General features: G+C 44.3%; 1 protein-coding gene across 2 annotated transcripts in view; it reads right to left on the bottom strand.

The window, feature by feature from the left end:
- The window catches only part of CAMTA1 (calmodulin binding transcription activator 1), a 244,461-nt gene that overhangs the window by 145,995 nt on the left and 75,138 nt on the right, over positions 1-23,328 (bottom strand). For both annotated transcript variants that reach the window (XM_062012821.1, XM_062012819.1), the window contains one exon: positions 22,186-22,321. In XM_062012821.1, the coding sequence (XP_061868805.1) occupies positions 22,186-22,321 (136 nt within the window). The remainder of the gene's footprint in view (positions 1-22,185; positions 22,322-23,328) is intronic.

Raw genomic sequence — 23,328 nt, 5'->3', positions numbered from 1 at the left:
AGAAACCACTTCATAGATTATATGTGCAGCTGATTTCTATGATTCAAGGCTTTGGAAGTTAGAAAGGATTAAGGAAAGAAATTTTGTATAGATCATAATGTGGTTACAACATCCTTCCATTGATGGTACTATTGCTAAAGAGGTGAGGAGACAGCAAATGTGAACCATACTGCCAAAAGGCCACTTGCACCTGAACCCGAGAGGATGAATTTGCAGGCTTTTAACAAGCACTTATTTATGAAAATTCTGAAAAACTGAGGCATTTATCTTCCCATACTCTCCTCTTAAATTACATGACAAGACACATGATGCTCACACTGCAGTGCACCAAGAGCACATGCTCACTAGGATTTGCTTTACCCACAGGCAACCTCTTAAGGTGTATGGGATCAATTTCTCAGGAGCACACGAGCAAGCTCTGACTTAAAACACTTGGCAAATTCTTTCTCTGGATTTCGCCTTCTTGGCTTCCCACTGCCAGACAATACAGAAAGTGGACAACACAGCAGCTGTAAATTCAGGTTATAATCTACTGTCCCGCAGATGCTCTCAGACACTCTCCCTAACTCACAGGATCTGAGGACGTTTTCCAGCAGCTTTCCTGTGCCACACAGATTTGGTCTGAGGAGGGTCGTGTTTATAGTCACTGGCAGTTTCACAAACATCCATGATTTACTTCCCCTAAATATTTGTCTCCTATGAAAGCTGGGAACCTCTCAATTTTACAAGAGCTTTTACAAGTCAGACAAAAGCTATTCATAAGAGTGAAACCTACAATATCCCCAAAGGGGGATGGGAAAAGAAATCAAGACTGGAAGTAAAGATCGAGTGAAGCTCCAGTGACAGATGGTGCTCTACAAAAGGTCAACCCTTGGCTCATTCTGCTGTTCATTATTTATTAACAATCTTTCTGACATTGGCATTCCTGCAAGAGTCCAGCGTTATGCAGATAATAAAATGCTATTTTATAGTTCAAGGTCTCCTGCAGGTGCAGCAAAAAGTTTGCAAAGTGATTCCAAGGCGCTGCATGGCACTTCAGAGGATGGACGTGCTAGGAAGCACATGGACAGCTTGCAAAGTGAAGATGAAATGGAAAAGTTTCATGGCTCACCTACCTGGCCTCCTGCTTACCGAGCCTTTTCCACCACCGTTTCCCATTTCTCACACAGAACAAGACAGCCAAGGTCACGTCTGTTACAGTCTACACTGGCTCTAACAGCTCATGGGTTACATCTGCCAGAGTCCACCAGGAATCCTTCCTTATTTGGCTTCCTTACAGCTGAGGACATTTTAACAAGAGAGGCTGCACTCCTCCTTCTGAAGCAGCAATGAGATCAGCAGGGAGAGGGAGTCAACAAACACAGCAATGCAGCAAAGCAGAAGAAACCTCCTATTTAGTAAACAAGGAATGGTTCTTCTAATGCAATAAACATGCCAAAAGAGTGGTGGTGTTCATAAGCACAGATTTTTGTCACAAATGGCCTAGCTGGGTGACGGTGCCTATTTTCTGCTCTTGGCTTGTCTGCTTTACAGCCAGGACAAGAAACAGAAAAGCCTTTTATATTGTCCACGCATTTTCCAAAGTCCAGCAACTTTCAGCACTTTGAATTTATGTCTGTAAAAAGTTTAATGAGCTTTTAATGGATCCCTCAGAAGGAGGGAGCAGGGGAAGGCATCACCTTGAGGAACTGTCCTCCAGTATCACCAGGGTGAACCGAGAAAGGAAAAGAAATGGAGGGGCCATTGCCTAACTCAGAAAATGGTCTGTGGTGTAGTTGAACTGCAATACTGGCAGCCTAGTAATGGAGGAACAGCCGAGGGATATTCTACTTAATCAGGTGCTTTTTAGAGTCTGGGTTCTGCTGACTGTGAATGAAAATGTGTATAAATAAACATAGAGCACACTGGCAATGATGTTAAATGATGCTTCATATAATTATCACTATTCTGTGGTACCATTAACAGGCAAAAGCACAGAATCCTAATGACCACGTTCGCATGGCAGCCAGGATTTGCTGTCTGACACCACGTGGCCATAAAACCTTCTCATGAATGCAGCTGCTGATGGCACAAGGACCTACAGGCAGACGGCAAGGGTCTGTTTTGGCAACAGATAACTCATTTTCTGCATGAAAAACAGCAGCACTCTCCCTACCACAGAGTGAAATAAGGCTTTGTCCATTTACCCAGTAATGACCAGAGCACAGATCGCATGGACAAGACTTGGGCTCTCACCCAGCTGCTGTATCTTCCCTGCCCACGCCATATAAGTTCACACAGCAAGCAGGGACTAGGATGCTCGTGGCTGGGGTCCTACTCACTGGGGGTTTCTCAACCATTGCTTCAGTAACCAGGTATTTACAGTTCTTGACGTTAACGCGAGCAACTTGAAAGCTTCTCCACCATGAGACATGGAGCTTCAGACCAAAGGTTTGAAGGCTTTTGTGGGGAGCACCAGGACAGATTCACACCACTTCTTATTATGGCAAGACCAGTGTAGGACTGGACTAAAGCAGTACTGAAGTGCCTTCTACAGCAGAAAGAACCTTCTTTACATCTGTAGCTCTCCTAACGAAACCCATCAGCACAGCATAAAACCCTACACAGCTCCAAGCCACTCAGCCTCAGTATTTCATTTGAACTGTGTACCTACCATTTAACTCTGAAAAATGTTACTTACAAAGGAGGATTCCTAAAAGCAAAGTTTGGAATTTTACTACTCCTCTGGGCAAGACTGGCTGATCTTTGAACAAATAAGGTTGTATCCTTTTCATATGAAATCCACAGGACACTATTTTAGTGGTGAGCGAGGTCGGAAGATAAAGATCCACAGGGTTCTTGCCATTGATGTTTTAGGCAGCAAGGCTGGCACACCAGGCTCGAAGGGCTGCCACGAAGCCTTAACAACGTAGCACACAGAATTTGATGGATTGTCACTACCAAGGTGGGAAAATACCATTTAAAAGGCTGTGAAGTAGACAGAACACATGAAAAGCACTGAGAAGTGCAGATAGGAAAAAAAACCCATTGAAAAAGTTAGAGCAAGAAGTGAGGAGGGATCCCTGCACTGCACATTTGTCAGCAGCTGACACAGAGACTTCTCAACCTCAATAATCAAACACTCCTTCCCATGTTACGGAGCGCTGCATTTATAATAAGCATTTGTATTATTATCACTGCACTTGAACTTCATTTTGCTGCATGAGCCACCACACATCTCCCTTTCAGAGCCTTATTTAAGTCCCCGGAAAGGGCAGGACACCCAGATGGAGACAGTCATGATGGAGCACTCTGCAGAGGAGCCACTGGATGCTGATCAATCCGCTGCAGAGAGCAGCCTGCAGATAATGCCCCCAGAGGATGCCTGTGGGGGAGGAGGAGGATTTGTTCCTGAAGCCCTGATTTGCGTGTTTCCCTAGGGTGAAGAACACACCTTAACTCAAGATCTGGTGTGGCATTACATATCACAGACCATGAAGTGTAAGCTGACAACTGCCCAATGCTGCCTACCAAAAGTTTGGAATTGCTATATATTGCCAACTAGCTTCTCCTTTACCTGTGATTCAGTTCGTACTTTGTCTTTGGTACATGTACCTATAGCTGTTTGCTGCCTGCAAATTGTCATGCTAAGCAAAATACAAAGTCAATTCTCTTTATAAGAAATTGATTTGAGAGAATTAGATTCATCAACATTCATTTTTTTTCCAACAGAAAACAGGGTCTGAATAATGATCCAACATTCAACCACAAAACTTTGGTCTCACTTTTTAAGTACACAATCAACTTTTTAAAGCAACAGGCGGCTCGTGGGATTCTACCCATCCATCACCATCCCCCTTCCTATCAAAGTAGCGCCAAAATGTTTCCAAGCAGGAGCTTTGCAGACGAAGCTGTTTGTCCTGAGCAAATCCATATTAGCTTTAGTGAGCAGATCCATCAGCTCAAATTGCCTGCAGATTGCAAAATCTGAGCTTCCTCCTAAATCACGCCATGCCATGTCCTGGTTCGAGAGTCGCTTTTGCTGGCACTCCAGATGCCAGATGATGAGAACTGCTGACACGTCGCTGCCTTCCAAGCACTGTGCTTGCTGTCCTGGTGGGGCTGGCTCTGAACTTCAGCCACTCCCCATCCCTGCACAGGGTGACAGCCTGCACACCCTCAGCCCTGGCTGCTTCTGCTGCCACGCACAGGTCCTTTTAAACAAACACCTGGCAAGTTTATTGTTAAATCGCATCTGTGGTTTTAATGAGCTGCCTCCAGGGAATGGCAGGAGAGGACAGAGAGGCTTCCCCAGGGAATGTGGCTGTTCACTCTGTGCCAGCGGTGGCAGCGGGTGCTGCTGATGGAGCATCGCATGACCATCGCTGTGGTGCAGCATCTCCTGCTTTGGGGAAGGGCATCCCAGGCACCAACCAGCAGTGTCTGCCTGCTTCTCACACTGCCGTGGGGGCATCACGAAGGAATCACTCACAGACCACAAACTGTTCCTTCATCTGCATGAATCAGGCAGGATTTTCCCACTGAAAAGGGAGGAACGCCACCAAAACATCCTTGACTGGGATACCTCTGCCTTCCCTTCCAGACTTCCTGCAGGAGCAGACAAAATGCCTCAAGTGCTGTTGTGGAGGCAAATCATCCTTCAAGTGCAATGTATTTAGAGCAAGTAATTTCAAAAGCTGACATACTTTGTTTAATTTTACTTTTTGAATGAAGGTATCAGAAGTTTCTCTTTTGGTTTGAAACAAAGAGATGCAGCTTTCCACTTCCTGCTTGGTTTATTCCACGTATACATTGCTGAAATCTTATTTTTAAACAGAATTTCTTTCCAATAATGTACATCAGCAATCAAATGCAGGCACAGCATGGTCATCTGACGAGGTAAAAATCCTACGGTATTTTCCCCTAAATAGTTCCACGTCCTGATTACTTGGGAGAGTGTGTTCTCTGCAAAGCTGCATCCAGGCACTCCGGCTTTGCTCTTAGTGATAAATGTAAGCAATAAAAATATGTTCTATTCTACAGCAGTGCCTATTAAAATGTAAACACAGCTAGAAGATTTTGAGCAGGCTACAAAAATGCTTTATTCAATAGTCAAAGCAAAGGGCTGTCTGAGGCTGCTGGAGCTTGGCACGGTATGTAAATAACCAGCTGGCACGTTCCGCTGGAGGTCAACACACGGGTACATGGGTGTTAAACCAGGGAGCGCTGGGGCTCTCCCTTCTCGGGTCCCTGAAATCAGGGGTCACTGTGGTGAGCAAGACATGGGTTTGCTGGGTGTGACAGCAGCCTGTGTCCCACGGGGCTGCGCTGGAGCAACTGCATCGGGATGCTTCCCCACACGCGGCTCCAAGGAAGCCCTTAGGACAGTTGTAGGGAAGCATACGTGGCCAATATTGTGGTGAATTTTCCTATCTTTGAGGTCAGGAATACATTTACAGTCTGAGTTAAGCAAGATGCTGTTGAATTAAAATTCAAACCGCTCCTCATGAATAATTCACTGACTGCGAGCAAGTAAATTATAGCGATGTAAATATATATATGCATATAAATAGATACGTATATATGCAAATTAATACATTAAGGGTTCAAGGTATCCACAAGGAAAAATACCAGCCACATAAGAATGTCTGCTTAACACCAGATCAAACATATAGAACTAGAGAAAGCGCCTGCACATTTATCACAATCTGGCATTAGGGTCCTCAGGCCACACAGACTCCTGACTTTACAAATCCCCATCTCTTGGTACATTTCTGTAAATGTTGTGCTCTCACTAAACCCAACGCGTCACATCTTGGTCTGACCCGAGACAGCGGCTCTGCTCGGGAGCACAGGGTGCAGCCACCGCTGCCTGCGTCACTGCAGAGCCGCCGAGCAATCAGCCCGACATCACCTCCGCAATCTGCGCTCTGCAGATAAATTGCATGAATAACAATCACCGTGGTGAGCTGCCGAGTGCATTAAAATCCTTGAATTCTTATAAATGACAAAACAATATAAATGATAGACATAGGTGCAGAGTACATCGATCATCCCTTTCTCCCTCGCAGCAAGAAAGGTGGGATCACATTAAATATAGAACAGACACCTGCAAATAGACGGGTATTTATACGGAATATTGTGACAACTGTCATTTCGCATTAGTCAGAGAGATCCCACAGGACTTGGGCAAGTATTAAATGTACCAGTTTTTGTTTACCAGCAAAATATAATAAAATCCACCCTCCCTGATGGTTTCCTGGTGGGGACTGCTCCTCTCCCTAAAGTCATTCATAAAATAAGGATGTTCCTCCAAGATCCTGAACAGAAAACTCTTTATCAGGGCACAAGAGTACAGAGGGGAAGGTTTTCTATGATTCCTCACTTGGGTTGCTCCATGTTTTAAAGGATGGTTTGATGATGTTAGGCTCAAAAAACGATCATAAGTCATCCAAAATCAACCTGGGCACATTACACAATGCCACTGGGGGTTCTGCTCCCATGCACCACATGTCACAAAGCAACACCAGTGCTGGTGTGGAACCACCTTGCAGAGGGACGGTATCCCAGCCATGGCAGGATATTGCTAGTGCACAGGAACAACCCTGCTTCTCTTGGCTGAAACTTAAGGGAAAACACAGCCAAAATTATCGCACTTTCTAGTGGAGACACCCTGCTATGGGTCCCATGCAGAGCTGCAAGCGATGCTATGTTAACGTTTTCCCTGAACACTGATAAAGATCAAAAGTAGCACTTTGTGAATGTTGTTAGAGGGTCTTCAAACATTTCATCTCGACCTTATTAAGCTTCACCTTAACCATTTGCACACCTGTAACTTCCTTTAAGGCATTTCTCAGCATTTCCCAAGAACTTCACCAGCTCCAAGAACAGAAGGTCACTCCTGTCTATCCACAGTGTGTGCTATTTCTGTCTGTTTTACCCGATTCTCTCATTTGCCAAGCAGCAGACAGAAGCTATAAAAAGGAAACAAAACCAGATTACACTTGCCAGACCGACCCGTGGGAGCGCACTTCAACTGAAGTTGCTGAAATGACAGAAACACGTTGTTCCCCACTTAGCCTAACTGACAGGCTGAAACCGTTGATTAATTACGTAGGGAAGGCACAAGGAAGCAGCTAGGCAGTCCACTTTATTTCTCAGATCTTCCAAGTGTGATCTTGAGACACATCAGGAGCATCTCACTGGACGTTCTGTGTTGGCAGCGGAAGCACCGTCTCCTCTCACTGCCCCGTGTTTGGTTTACACAGTTGACCTGTAGCTCCCAACCAGGTAGTCTGAGGGCTGCTTCCCTTTCTTTCCAGATTACAAAGGGAATTGCTAACAGCTAAGCTCATCTGCTGCTTCCCAGCCATGCCCTTCCCTGCTCTCTTGACTCCAGCATGGGAAAGCCGTGTATCTTGAAACTTGTCACATTTATTGAAAGAGCAAACCACTGATGGAATTCCTCCCTCATAAAAAAGATGGTTAGCTGATTAATAGATCCAATGGTGACTCCCAAAAAGTGAAGGTCAGAACAGGTCTGTACACTCCTAAAAGCATGCTTCTTGAGCACCTGTCTCAAGGGTCTCAGGGAGAAAAAACCTGAAATCCAGAGCCAGAGCTACTTCTGTGTATGCACAGTAATAAAAAACCCTGGCCTGTATAGATGAAGCATTTCAAGGTCTTTCTTGTTACTCTGAGCTTCATACAATAAAAAAAAGGACCTTTTTTAAGGTCCTAGACGCTTCTTCTACTTGGTGAAAGACATTTACATCATTCGAAGCACAACATATCCTCAATGGCAATGTAGTTCCCATCCGAAACCACACCATGCCCTACATTTTATCATCAGCGTGGTTAATCATTTATGCAGCCCTGCAGAAGCACACAGCACTCTGAGAAAGATGAAGGCATATTGCGTGCCCCAAAGAACACATAGTGTAGCACAGGGAAGGCAAACAAGGGCAGAGGAAGAAAAGACATTGGATCCAACCTCAGATGGTCAGGGTTGGAGAGATAAAAGACGATATATGTGGGGAGAGAATTGCAAAGGGTGGAGGGAATGAAAAAACAAGTGAGAAATCAAGACAAAACACACCAACAGGGCGACACTCTAAAAATATTAAAGGTGAAGAAGGTGGCCTTGAAACAGATGCAGAACGAGCCAAGGTGCCATCAATGGGTTGCAAAGAGAAGGTGACAGAACTGGGATGGCAGGCAAGGACAGTGTTGGTCAGGCATTAAGTGTTTCAAGAGAAGCTACTGGAAGGACAAGGAGGTTACAGGACAGTGGGAAGGGTTTCAGCAACAGTGACTGGAAAGGATGAGGAAATGTCAGTAGTTTTCTATAAAGAGCAACAGAAATATCATTTTAGAGCAACTCACGCGAGAGCACTGCTAAGATCAGAAGTAATATGTAACAGAAGTGATGTGGCACAGTGGAAAGGGAGTAACTGATCTGCCTGTCATGCAATGCCATGAGAAGCATTTCATAAACACATTAAAATTCAAGTTCTGTCTCTGAATGTCTCTCCTGGGTCAGTTTTGTGCCTCTTGCTGAGAGGCCTGGGGAGGGCATGGCCTTGACTCATCTCCTGGCCAGTACCGAGGTCCCCGGCTGTGCTGACTCAGACACGTGCTCCTGTCAAAGACAATCTGTCAACAGCCTTTGACACCCAAATTTTCCCTCTTGCGTTGTCCCAATGTCCAGGGCATCTGGGCTTGTTTGTACCAACCACACTTGTGTCAAAGCACAATCTGTCAAGCAACTCTCTGTCAGCTGGGCTGGGAACCGGCTCAACAATGTGACTATGTTTCCCTCCCGCCTCTTCAGCAGTCAGTGGGATACTGGCCGTGCCCTGGCCCTCTCCTGCCCCACAGAGAGGGATATTGATGACTTATGATCATTTTGTCTCTCCCCATGCAAACCTACCAGCCTGACCTTTGGTGGGCTGGCAGGTTTGCTTGGGAAGAGGCAAAATGTCACCAGACTTACAGGGGCACTGGGCTGCTGAAAGCACAGCGAGCCTCCACGGTCAGCACTTCACCTCCCCTAAGCACAGCCTTGTCAGCCCTGCCAGATGGAAGAGATCCAGCTGTAGGCTCCTAGAAGACAGGGGACAGAGCCAGCGTAACGATAAATGAAGTATTTGAACGGAACGTGCACTTAGTCCCTTGAAGCATCATTCCTAAGCATGCAGTAGATCCTCTGTGTTTTCGTATCTTTAAATCATGATCAGCATCCTTCTGAAAGACAAAGGCTCAACAAGAAGCCACACACTAAATTCAGGCATCAGCAGGTGGAATTTTCTGATGTGTGCTACACAGGTCAGATGATCACAGTTGTTCCTCTTGACCTTGCAACTTGTATTTTAGTTAATGTACCCTCCTGGTTTTAAGGTATCAAGAAACATTACAGCTAACAATGTTCTGTCTGCTTGGGGTTTTTCCTCCTAAAATGGGCTTTCAGCAATCATTACAAATTTTAATTTGATTTTGATAAACTAATGTTAAAGCCATGAACTATCCCCAATCCACTTCAGCTTTTGTTTGTTTCATGAAGAGCTGAGACATTTCAAAGGTATTTCTACAATTCAAAGAGTGGTTGCACACAGAGAAGATCCTTTGATATCTGAACAGTCCTCCAATGACAATCTAGTGGTTTTAATCTTGCTGGTACTGAAAGAAATCTAGTTGATTTTGCAGATATTTCTGATGAAATCAGTCTTTTTCTCTCACCAGCTTTTACTCAAATGTATTAAATATTTACACATATGATACAATGAACAGTTCTTCTTCCACTGTGGCACAGGTGGATGATATTAGTCACTAAAGAAAAATAAATGATCTAATTTTTAAGTAATTATTTTATTTAATACTCTGTTGGGGTTTCCTTTAACACCAGTCACTGCACAGCTCTCAGAGGTTATCTATAAAAAGAGTTATTTTCGTAGATGAAAGTCAACAAGAAGTCAATAATTTTTGGCAGATAGCCTTCACTGTTCTGCTAGCACAAGCGCATCCAACTGCTGATGAACCTTAATGTTTCCCTGATATTGTTTTCCGCTATAAAATGGAAGATCTAATCTATGCTGAAGGTCAGTCCCCGCCGAAGGCTGCAATCAGTGACAGCATTCATAAAACCGACTGAAAGTTGTAATATTGTGCAGCATCCTCTGCACTGTCACAACAGCAGCTCTCCTGATACGTCCTCTACCCAGGACGCTGCAGAGCTGCAGGTGCTCCTGCTTCTGCACTGAGGCTTCTGCATGAGCAATAATCAACCCCTCGATGCAACCGGAGCACGGGGAAGCTGCTGGCGCAGACAGTTTAACCCCACACACACATCATGAAGAAGGATGAAGCCCTGACGGCATCTGCCAGCAGCCCACACCTCCAGGAGGGACATCTTGCTAAATAATCCCCTTCTGCAAGTCTAAATGCCCTATACCTTAGGAAAAAAAAAGCATCATTAAAACAGACTTCTCGCAATACCTGGGAGTCAGGCAATTATGAGGCACTTTTAATGACTAATTTAGGTAACTAAAGGAGTCAGACATACAATATGCAAGAAGCAGCATCAGTGGGTTGCTCTGCCCTCTGCCCCTGACCACTGCCTTCTGCGGTGGATCTCCTCTGCTGGGCAATGAACCCAGAGGGTTCCCTGCTTCAGCTGCCACTGGTGTCTAAGTGTGTTTAATACCGACATGTATAAAGTATGTTGGGTAATTGCTGCTGGAGTTCAATGTGTGCTGTATCTCATCTCGGATATGCAATTTACTGGCTGTATTCTAGTAAAATAACTTTATGGCTTTCTGTCATGATAAATAACAGTTTATAGCATAATGGAATTAATATTTACTTTGAAAGCTATGCAGACTATTCAAATGAAGTTGCTATATATAGAATCATCTCGGCTGCCACAGGTTTTTAAAATGTTGTGACAAGAAGACAGGCAAGTATTAAATTCTGGTGCCCTCCAGCCATTAATAAGCCTTCAGATTTTGGATTTGCAATCAAAATCCTTCCATATATTTTATATAATTACTATAGTCCAAAAAGTGTTAATTCAGAAGTGTGACACCCTGGACATCGAAGGGCCCCTGAGGGCTTGGAACCTTCTCTGCCCACTCTGCCTGCCGTATGGATTGAGACAGGGCAGGGTCACGGCTTTGGATCACAAGGCCTGGAGCCAGGGCAGAAACTTCAGCAAATGTTTATGAGAAAGTACATGACTCAATACACAAAAAATGATCAGGTTTTTGTTATTTCAAAGGGCTTTTTAATTATTCCAACAAGGAGAGATTAAAATGACACTGCAGTCTAAACATATCTCAACATGAAAGCAAGTGGAAAAAGGAACCGAATGTTTTTAGATGGATGTTTCTCAAATGTTTCAAGTTAATATTCCAATGCTCAAGATTTGTTTTTATCCACCACGTATATTATCACCAAGTTTCCCTCAAAAGCAGTACATAAGGTAGCTTTTCCTGCCTCTGACTGATGCTTTGGTATGGGGGATGCCAGCACAGGGAACCTGTACACAGCATACAACTCCCGTTTCTCACGCATTTGGCCAGAGGAAAGTCTCAGTTATAACCGATAGATAATGAAGCAATGGACCAAAAAAGCATCATCACTAGTGACCAAAAACTACACCATTCTCCTGGGCCCCAGATGCCAGTCTCCCTGATGCAGAGCTCGTCTGCCTGCATCTCGAGCTCACCCACTAAAAACACAAGTCAAGCCCAATACCCAAAGGAACAGATTGATTGTCAAGAAAGACAAATATCAAAATCTAACAAGTATGTTAGAACTGAGTACTTTAATCACTAGTAAAGAGACATCTTTGTTTTCCTAGGGCGGCCCAGCAGAGGCATCATCCCATGCCTGGTGCCATGGTAAACTCCATTTTCTAGACTGCAACCAGTTCGTAGAAGTTTTGTTATGTTTAATAGTAGTAATTTATCTTCTGAACAGTCTGCAGCTCTGTCTTCAGAGAGCTACGTATGGCCTACAAAAACCTTAACAAAGGGAAACTCTCATTAAAAAAGTGAGTACAAGCACTGGATTCTCTCTAAGAAAGTGCGAGCATGAAGTACAAGAGAGGCAGGAAAGGAGAAGGTATTTCATCTTTTTTACACTCAAAACCATGCTTTCTTTTAGTAGGAAAAAGCTAAAATCAATTGTTCTGGCCGTGGTAGGTAAGACATTACATACTAAATGGAAACCTGTCCCCAAGGACGACAGTGAGCCTGACCGACAAAAGGACGAGGAAGGGGCAAAACTGCTGCTTACATCATGCACGCGCCAAAGTAAGAGCAGCAGGAGTATTAGCCAGGGCAGCAAATCCACAGGCATTTGTACAAATAACTTCCAGTACTTAAGCATAAAAATATTTCCTAGTTCTTGCTTTATTCAAAATTTGTGTAAGGCAACAGGCATACAAAAACTGCAGGCAAAGTGTAATCAACAGGAACCCCCACGCAGTATTGGAGACACACTCAGGTCAGACAGCAGACATCATCTTCAAAACCTATTTATACTGCTCTAAAACTTTGCAGTGCTCAGTAGCACAGGGCCCTTTAATGGAAAAATACAACATACTTGTTGCAGTAAGTGACCAGAAGCAGTCACCATCAGGCATGGACAAGCTGTCCCGAAAAGGTGCTGGTGGTACTGCTGCAAGAGACCCACGGTGCATCGGCAACGATCAGCAAAGGGACTAAGGGATGTGCCAGCACCAGCCCTCCAACTCTGCATTTGGAGACATTAATCTAACTTATGAATTAATTTGTAGATATGAGTCTTCAACTTTGTGAACCCCAGTTTAGAGTTCATGGTTATTCTACCTTACTCTGACAACTCACCAAAACATGAGCACAAAGCTTTGCAATTATAGACGAACATCAGCTCTTCCCTGGCTCTAACCCAATGGCACACAATTTCAATAATTTTAGAAGCAAAACTCTTGAATTTCTGGTGTAAACCCTTGAGAGTTGGGGAGCACTGGAAGCTGTAGGGGAACACACTGCCCAGACGGCTCTCAAAGGCAGGCGGGCAGGCACTCTGGGTGCACCAGCAGCTCGCTCCATGAGGAACAAGGCGTCTGGCAGAGCAGCTCAAAGCTCACCCTGAAGGAGTGAGTAAAACCAGAGGTACAGGATGGGGTCTCTGTCAGGGGAAGGGAGAGCCAGGGCTACTCTGCTGCACTGGTAGTGGAGGGCAGGGGGGTCTCAGGGGGTGAGGCAGTGGCTGATACCCACAGCCCCCAGTATGGTGCCGTCCCTGGCACGGGCACGGTGCAGCCCGGGCACGGTGCAGCCCGGGCACGGGCACGGTGCAGCCCGGGCACGGTGCAGTCCTGGCACGGGCACGGTGCAGCCCTGGTACGGTGCAGCCCGGGCACGGTGCATCCCGGGCACGGTGCAGCCCTGGCACGGTGCAGCCCGGGCACGGTGCAGTCCGGGCACGGTGCAGCCCTGGCACGGTGCAGCCCGGGCACGGTGCAGCCCTGGTACGGTGCAGCCCGGGCACGGTGCATCCCGGGCACGGTGCAGCCCTGGCACGGTGCAGTCCTGGCACGGTGCAGCCAGCGCTGTTAATCCGCAGCAGCCACGCGATGGCAGCAGAAATAGGGAAACACCGGGATGGACGAATGCCTGATCACACAATTACAATGAGAAGGTATCTTGCAGAGTCGAGGCAACTGCTGAACATAACCGAACGCCCGTGACATTTTTAAGACAGGCAGGGAATAGAACAATAGGGTTTTTTCTTCTGAAATAGAATCACTTACATTGCTACGTTACTTTAATTGCCAATAGAGTCACTTGCGCTTTCTTGTTGCAGCACTGATATAATACAGCCCTCTCCCCCCATAATTTTTAGTTCTAAGTTGACCTACAGCAGACACAGTAAGAATAGCTTCTGTTTCAAACTAATTCCTTGAGGTCTGGACAAGTAACTTGCCTCGGCTTTGCCTATGGACTTATCCCACAGGGTGCTGCCTGTCTCCTGGGAAGCACTGAGCAGCCTGGGTTCCCCAGAGTCCCCATGACAACAACAGTTAATGTATTCTAAGAAATAGAGTATTTGGGTTGGTTCAATGTCTGGCTGCACCATGATGACAAACCTGGCATACTCACTGAATGGAAAACACCAAGGATATTGTGCCTGTCAGCTTCATCCCATCACCAGCCATTATCTCAACTATGTTAGCAGGGGCCAACATCTCATTAGTGCCCTTTTGTTTAAAATGCTTCCCTGCTTTTTGTCTTTTTTTTTTTTTTTTCAACATGGTTATTTTCCTGGAGCCTTTTGAGGCACTTCTTTATTTTGCAAACAGTCAGCATCCAAATCGAAACTATCTATAGAACCCTGACAATGAATCATGCTGAGCTGATAAGTCCAACTCTCCCTGTCTGCTGCTCCCAGACGCCACCATCTGAGTGCAGTTACAGCATCACACCCGCTCCCAGAGGGCTTCAGCTCCCCAGACTTTGTTCATGCATCTCTGCCATTAAGGGCAGGTATACACATTTCCCAGAGACCACAGATAAAATTCAGAATGTGAGAAAGAAGGGGTACTGACACGCACAAGAAAATCCTCCCTGGACTGTCACTGCAGGAACAACTGTGCACAGGGTGTGGACACTGATCAGACCTGCCCAATGGCCAATGGCACTCCCAGACCACACATTCCCTTTCCTCTGCATCACATTTCCCTTTCACTTCTGCCAGCAGAGTATTAGTATGCAATTAATGCTTTATATTTCCAAAGAGTTGTACAAATATTGGCTAATTAATTCTTATCTCTCGCCTATAAAAACAGTGAGTAAACAATACCCTGCAAACTGGTGGCCATCCAAACATGCCTACATGCAGGACAAGGCCACAGTCTGAAATCCTTTGCCAGATTTTGTGTCTGTACTGGGTTCTGGGGACAAGCCCATTAGGAACTCCAGTGCCTTCAATGCTGACATGACTCTGCTCTTACTGCTTCCCCTCCACACGCACACTTTGGCAAGTGATACCCATTTTTCCAACAGGAATGCAGGTAATTAAAATGTTTAATGCATCTGTCATGCACACAGAATTAGCAGCAACACACTGAATGCAACTTGCTCTCCTTTCCAGCACACCATGAAATAAATAAATAACTATAAACACATGAAAAGCCAGGCACGTAAGGCAGAGACACCGAGGCTCCTCACTCCCGTGCAAGCCCTTATCTCCGTCACAGCCCATAATGCAATTACAAGATTACAAGGCACATGCTGCTTCAGCATCTGGATCCTCTGTGCAATCACAGGGATCCCTACAGAAAACGGAAACCTCTTCATCTTGCGAGGAACGGCAATGATTTCACCTTGCCACGCTGCACCCCGTTTACAACACAGTAGGAGTTGCGTGATGAGCGACCTGCAGTTACACACTTTAGTCTTTGGAGTTAGTCTTTCTCCGTGCACACACAGAAAGGCAACTACATCATCAAAAAGGAAATGTAGACCACTGTCTCTGGTCCAAGAAGCATATACAATTGTTTTGTTTTGCTGTAAACTGTCTCATCTAAATTGCAAACCCAGGGATAAAGTTCAGACCAATAAACCTCCACTTCCATCTTCAGTCCCTAGCATGTTAAACCAAGATCACAGATGAGGCAATCCAATCTCCTCCATACATTTTATACTCAAAGTGCTGCACTTCTGGCCACCAATGTTTAGATCTCCTATTGGATTTTGTTTTCATAAATGGGTTTTCACACAGAGCTAGCGGAAAATATATTTAATTTCAAATTTCTCTAAACTGAAACAGACAATATGAATGTCAGTGTGTGTTTGTGCTGCACAGCCTCTGCAGTGACACCAGCCTCACATTTCAGTGCCCGTTACCTCAGTTCGTGTCTGCACACTCTTTCAACATTTTATTTAATAAGGATGGCTACATAATATAAAAGTGCACATATAAAGAAATTAAATGTGCTTGTTTTCTTTGGGGAGGTGTCCAGAAAGAAGCACAATGTCTATCCCTGCTATGCAAACACATCAAGAGTAAGATGGAGAAGCTTGATGTGGAAGCTGAAGTTTGTCAAACTTTCTTCAGACCCATCTGGTGTCCTGACTCCTCCTTGACAGAGGAGTGCGCAAACTCACGTTACCAGGTTCCTCCTCTTCTCCCCCACAGTATGTGGTATAGTTGCAGCATCAATTACTCAAACAATTTCAATCTATCTAGACGATAATGTCATTAGTCCATAGAGATCCTTTTGGAATAATTTACATCGAAACTGCCTTTACATGCTAAATGAAAAATGTTCAGACTTTAGTGAATGGGATTTGAATTACAATCCCGCCACATGTGGCTCAGCTTTATCCACGCTATTTATTAAACAGGGAAAAAAGAGGCGATGCAGTCAATTACAAAGCAATTACCTGAACCTCTGCTGCAAACTTGTTGTCTTGCACTGAAGGGATGGTTGCCCTTGACTTGGACAGAACTCACCCACAGGCTACTTGCCCATCACACAGCAATGCACTAGTGACTTGGTGCAAGTTAGTCCACACAGGACATAAATCCAGAGATTTTATACAATGTCTCTGAACAAACAGCTCCTGCACCCACCTGCTAAAACACCGACCAGTGTCCACTCTCCTGATGAGGCAAAGCTCCAAGAGGATGCAATCCCAACTGTACCAGATCTCCAACATCATACACAAGCCAGTGGTCCTGATCTCAGCTGGGCCTTCATTCTGAGACACCCAGATACTAAGAAATCTTTTATTGCTTAAGTTATACACCACAAAATAAGTCACAACAATGAAAGGATTAGGTATGTTACAGGTCTGTGGAAGAATAAAATCTCCTTGACATATATAGGGCCTGAGGAAAAGATGCCAAAACCCACAGCCATTTGCTGTGAATTTATGTTAGTGCAAGTGAATACATTAGGATCCTGATATAGAAAACAGATTATTGATATGTATGTTCCCTTCAGAAGAGCCTCTCAGGAGACCCATTGCAGATTTAATGATAATCCATATTCCCCTTCAGAAACAGTAAACCAACTCTCTGCTTTCCCCAGGACTGCCAGAGACACATGAATCACGACAATGCCACCCCAACCCTACGTTCTGGATGCCACAAACACCATCTAGAACAGGAAACAGAACAAGATCCAGCCACAGCTCATGAGGAGTCAGTCAACACTGTCCCCATTCCTGGACAAACATTTGCTCATCAATTAACTGTGGAGATGCAGGTCACAGCAAAGATGGGCAGATGCTGTTGGACTCTGTGTCCCCTAATGAGTTACAGGAGATTAAGGGACAGGCTGCTTAGACAAGGCAAAAGTCAAATATTAGGAGACATAAGGAAAATATCATTAGCAGTGATGATAAAGAATAGATTTGTATAATAGCTGCCACTCCTCCACGAGCAGTTGCTCTCCTTTGCTTTCCGGGCTCTGCTTGTTTGTGTTAATGTATGCACACGTGTGTGTCACATTTTGAGAAAGCCCTTCACATTAAACTCTCGTTTCTCCTCCAAAGCCATTCTGCAGTATTACTCTGGCATGCATTAAGCAGCCTGAGTGAACAATGCAATCCTAATTAGTTTGCAAACTACACGGCTCACCTCTGAGGGCGAGCAAAGCCCGTGTAAATTAAAGCGAATTGGATCAGACCGTCCTAGGAATAGTTCTGCAGATTAGTGCTGCCTGAGCCAGCGATCTCAGAAGTTGCTCTCACCCTCCCCTAATAACTCACCAGCAAATTTCACCAACAATAGCAGGGAACTGAGGGATGTAAAAACATTTTTGCAGCTTAATATTCTGTGATGGGTTATTTTACACACAATAGAGAAAAGCCCATTTGGTCACTTGCTAAAAGGAAAGTCATCTTGTTGTGAGCATGTACTCCCAGCTCTCGAGCTGTGAGAGTAAACGATGCTGGCATCGCTCTGGCTGCACTGCCTGGCAACTCCAAGTTCAGGGACACTGCACCTGCAGACCCAAACGCTACAGAAACCTTTAGCAAAGTTTTGATGGTGATGTCTCAGGGTTTATGCAGTAATTGAATAATCTAAAATTTCCATTCCTGTCCTCATGGACTAATCTGTGATAATGTTAAGGGACTGTTACAGTATTAATTAAATACAAGCCCTGCATACAAAGCTGATACCCTGCATCTCCATCTCCATGAGGGAGTTTCTCTGGTAATAAGACTTCAATCAAGTTTTACTCTTTCTTTTTTTTAAAGAAATTCATGAAGATTATCATATTGTACTGAGATAACATATATCTATATACAAGAGAACAAGATATTTCAAAGACACGAGCTCTGGCACATTCATCTTGTCCTCTGATCTCCCTGATCTGAATTAGCACTGTCAGACAACATCACAGCCCACGAGCAGCCCTCCCTGGCGAGCAGGACAGCTGACAGTGGCCCTCTGCACCCCAGCCCGATAATAGAAGGTCCCCACTGCTGGGGGCACTGCTGCTGCTAAAGCCACTGGGTTTCTGTGGAGCATCAGGCTGCTGCCAGGCGTTTGGCAAAGTCCCATCCCAGGTTGTGCTGCTCATGCTCCAGGAGGGACCTTGTGGGGCATGGCTTTGCCCCGACTTTGAGACAACACTTTGGGGGATCAAAACATCCTCAATACAGGATAAAGAGCAACAGAATCCAGGCCAACATTCCAAACCCCAGAGGATAAGAGGGAACTTTACTACAAAAACATGACCTCATTTTAACTTTAGCAGTTTACTATGAATTCCTGTGAATGTGTCATTTACAGGCGCAGGAAAAAAGGCAAGTGCATCAGCTGAGCCGAGCGACTGCAAAGTCAGAGCAGCACCAGTCCAGAACGATGCTAAAGCTATTTCAGCACCCCCCTTCACTATTATTTATTGGTTAAAAATTTTAATTATGTGAATTGATTAGGAACACATCACCAGGGATCCTAATTAATTAGAATTTTTAAAAGGATCATGGACTAGAGATTTTTAATGGATTCCACAAAGACTTGCACAAAGAGGTATATTAAGGGAAAGGCCAAATTAACTTCTCCTTTATGGTTTATCCACTGATTTCTAAAGAACTGTGCATCAGATTAACCAAGTAATAGCCAAAACCCTCATGCACAATGATGCTAACCAAGACAATAGCTTGAGGATTTCAGGCAGTTATCATTTAACGTTCGCTGGGCCAATTATTTTATTATTTTTATTCCTTATTTATTTGAATTTTTGTTTTCCTATTTGTTAGTTTACTCCTTATTTATGTCCTAAATTTTCTTTAGCTGCATTGTCCATGCTTAACAATCCTTCTACATGGTCCTGATCAATCCCAACATCCCCAGGCATCTGGTGTAAACTTTTTGTTTCAAAATGCATTTTTCTCCTTACAGAAAACTTGGAGAGACGTGGGAGTCGTCACGTTGAAGACACTCAGGAAACAATTAATTATTAATACCACTAATACAAATCCCTTTTCAGATTTGGTTGGTCAGTAGTTTCATGGGCCAACGTGTTTCTCCTTCTTGCCCCTTAGCTGCAGCTTCCAAAGCTGTGTTTGGATGCTGTCAACGCTCTTGGCTGTTGGCTTTGCGAGTATTTTTCCATCAGTGTGACGATGATACCTATTTATCTTCTGGCTGCAAGAGTTGCAGAGATGATCTGGCAGTGCCACAAGGCAGACAGTTATTTCATGCCCTGTTAAACCCTAATGTGGTTAACTACAGTATCACTCCAACTTTGAAAAAAGCCTTTTTCATTATTTTAAAGCTGTTGCCCACGTGTCCTAGTAAAGAACATCGCTTCCTATTCGGATGGTACGAGAAACATAAACCCACGATGCTCTCCATGAAGTAGCATGATGTACTGATTTGAGTAATTAATTAAAAAGATTAAAAATACACAATTCCACCCAAGCAACCTTAGAGGTCAGGCAAATTAACTGTTTGAAGCAGAGACTGGCAGCAGCCCCTCAGATGCCACCTTGGCAGCGAGATGGGACAAGGGGCCATTACAATAGGGCACTGAAGGGACGTGCAGCAGAGTGCAGAGGGTTTTCCTCCAGCCTTGGAAACCACAGTTGGAACAGGAGAGGTTTCTACAGGGGATCCAACTTTTCTAGATCCAGATTTAGGCAGGACTTGTTTCAGACCCAAATCTCTCTTTGCCTGTTCCTGTTGGTTTCTTTTCCTCTGTCTTTGCATGCATAAGTTATGACAATTTGAACCAGTTCCTTTCTATGCCCCAGTACCCCAGGGAAAAAAAATCATTTCTTTTCAACACGTAGATGATCAATCTGGATTTTGACAACCCTTAGTGCTACTTAACACACAGATTTATGTAGAAGTTATGTTCCTCCAGTTTTGATCCCCATTAAAATCTGCCATTAATTGTTCACAGTGTTGGCCCAGGAGCCAGATTTGTGCTCAGCTATTGCTTTATCTGCTGCAAGACCCATCAGCTGTGTAAGTGGCTGCATCCCGTATCTGTCAAAGCCAGAGAAGCTGGGTCTGATAGGCTTCCCAGTGAGAAGAATGAGGAACAAATTGATAATAGGGCCTAGAGTACTTTCTTGAAGACAAAACAGGTAAATTTTGCAGAGTAGGTTTTGGCATTCTGCATTGTTGAAGTTCAACAAAGTTAATTAAATCATGCTCTGAAAACCCAAAACAAAAACAATGCACAATTTCTATGATGCTGATGGGGGGGCTTGTCATAATAAAACATTGTTATTGGATGTAAAAATTATGGAACAGAGTTATGCCTCTCTGGTGTAATGTACTGCAATCCATTTAATACTATTTTAAAACCCAAAACCTCATTAAAGCAGACAGCATGTAAGAATGATAAATTGCCCAGAAGGAAGCGGGAGCACGAGATGTTTTCCAGGCACTCGGCCACTTCACATCCCCCACGCTGAATTTGGTGATATCCCACAGTGCCAATCCCCCCAGCACAACTCCTGGAGCCATACTGGGGAGTGCAGGATGCTCATCATCCAGAAAACAAGCAGGTTAATACCATGCAAAATGTCTCCCAGGACAGGCTAGGGGTTGAGGCCAGAAAGCTCAGCTTAGCCCAAAGTCCATCCTGAAAGCTACCGGACACTCCTCAAGATAAGGGGTTAAGCTTTCCCTGTTGTTGAACACCAACAATCATTCCAAACACTGCAAACTTTGTGGTGTTCTGCCCACGGAACTGGGTGCAGCCGCCCTTGGTAGTGATGCACATAGTCTATTAGCTGCAGAAATCAATACAGCTTATACAAACATACACCCTTACAGCTTCACTACTCATTTGTTGGAATTACAGCGCTTCCTGATGACACAGTTAAATGCTACAATTACACATTATAACATTCCCTTACCATTTTGGCCCGAAGTTCAGTAACAAATGCGGGGAAACACAGCCCCATTGTCCTAGGAACTAGCTAGGCAAAGCTCTGCAGTTGGACTTCTACCACCAGAAAATGCAATTCCCATTTAATAAAATATGAAAGAAAAAGTTAAATAGATGTACTTCCTACCCACATCTGTGCAGACCTTTAACATCAGAAGCGATCAGTGTGATCAAACAGCTCTTTCCTCACACAGAGTTTGTGTTGTGTCAAAAACCAACACGTTTCAGGATAAATAGGCTGATTTGAGAAATACTGTCAGGTGAAATTATCCACCTTAACTTCTTTACCATCACATCGTCAGTAGAGTCACAGTCTCTTTCAAAACATGCCTTGAAGCAGAGTCTGATTCTGGTCTGAACTCCACAAAAGTTCTACGTGTGCATGCTGTATGGCCCACACTTAACCAGCATATGGAAAATTACAGCAACTGCCTCAAAGAACTAGCTGGTGGTTCTGAGAATCAAATCACATAAACACCAAGTGTAGACAGTGCTACAGAGAGCTCGTACTGTACTGGAAGATGTTCAGTGTGAAGACACTTTAGTGCCCTTCAACACTGCAGCTGTACAACCCTGCCACAACCAGAGAGGAGAAATACAATCGCCCGGCAACGTCAGGTTCACTTTTGGCTCGAAGCAGAAAGAAAGAACATGTCTAGATTTTTCAGGGATGGGAAGGTAAAAAGCTGGAATTTAACAAATACCAATGTTTTTCTAGATAACTTCACATTGGATGTATTTTGGGGTTCCCCGGGCCGCCTACCACGCCAACTCGACCCGCTCTGTTCTCCTACCTCCACTCCTTGGACTTTCAGTTTCATGTGATCCTCTCTGGTGGTTTTCCCATCTTTCCTTTTTTTCCAGCAATATCCATCTTTCCTGTATTTCACCTTCTTCCTATTGTACAGGATCATAGAACCATTCTGCGGCCTGCAAACAAGAAACAGTTCTGGGTTACATAAAGAAGCAGCAGCACCCTAAGAGAGCTTATGAAGCAATGTCCTCCAGGCCAGCACAAGTCTCTAAAGAAAAGCAGTATTTTCTTATTTGGCATAACATATACTTTCACCTTTTGGCGCTGTTAACTGGATTAACTGATGTTTTACAATCTGTAACATTTTACTTGAGAATGCTGTACCTAGTGAAGTAAGTGTGCCAGTAACAGGCTTAAAACAAAAAAGCAAATCTCATCATAAAATAACCAGTGTTTTCACAGGGTATATTATGACTGGGCTCAGCTACACGATCAAAACGAGAAGGATAGAAAGGTTAGGGGGAAAAAAAAAGGATTGTTACTATTTTATTATAGACAATCTCTCCCTTTATAACACATCAGAAGGATGGGGTAAGAACCACCTCTAACATGTTACCAGAATAGAGATGTTGGTTTAAAAAGGTAATAAACAAGCAAAAAACAACAGAAGAAACAAAGCATTAGTTTAGACATTGATTTTGCTGTTCCTGCTTAAAAGTGACAGACATGGAGTAATTTCCTCTGTTTTGAGCACTTCCTTGACTTCGAAGATGCATGAAGACGTTTTCTGCTCAGGAACTCTGTTGATGCTTTAGAATAAAACTAAAGGCACATTGACACATGCCCAACAGACGAGTCAACATCTTTTTGGTGTATGCCAATGTTTCACAGCACTCTTTTGCTCTCTGCTAAGCCAGAACACAACAGAGCACTGTAAAAGAGAACAATAAAGACATAACCCCCTGCAACACTGCAAAAAGCTCATGCACCTCGGGCAGGCAGACATGGACAGTGCTGCATCAGTCACAGTGATTTGGCTTCAGGACACTAAGAACATAAAGAGAAACCACAGCAGCAATAAACAACTTTCACAGGAAAGCTTTGGCTGAAACCTTTAGTTTAAGTAAAGGACTTGAACTTGAACAATCCAAACAAATGGAACATAGCCTTTCAGGAGAGATGG

Source organism: Colius striatus, chromosome 21 (assembly GCF_028858725.1).
Source record: "Colius striatus isolate bColStr4 chromosome 21, bColStr4.1.hap1, whole genome shotgun sequence".
Lineage (NCBI taxonomy): Eukaryota > Metazoa > Chordata > Aves > Coliiformes > Coliidae > Colius > Colius striatus.
This window is presented reverse-complemented; position numbering and strand designations above follow the sequence as displayed.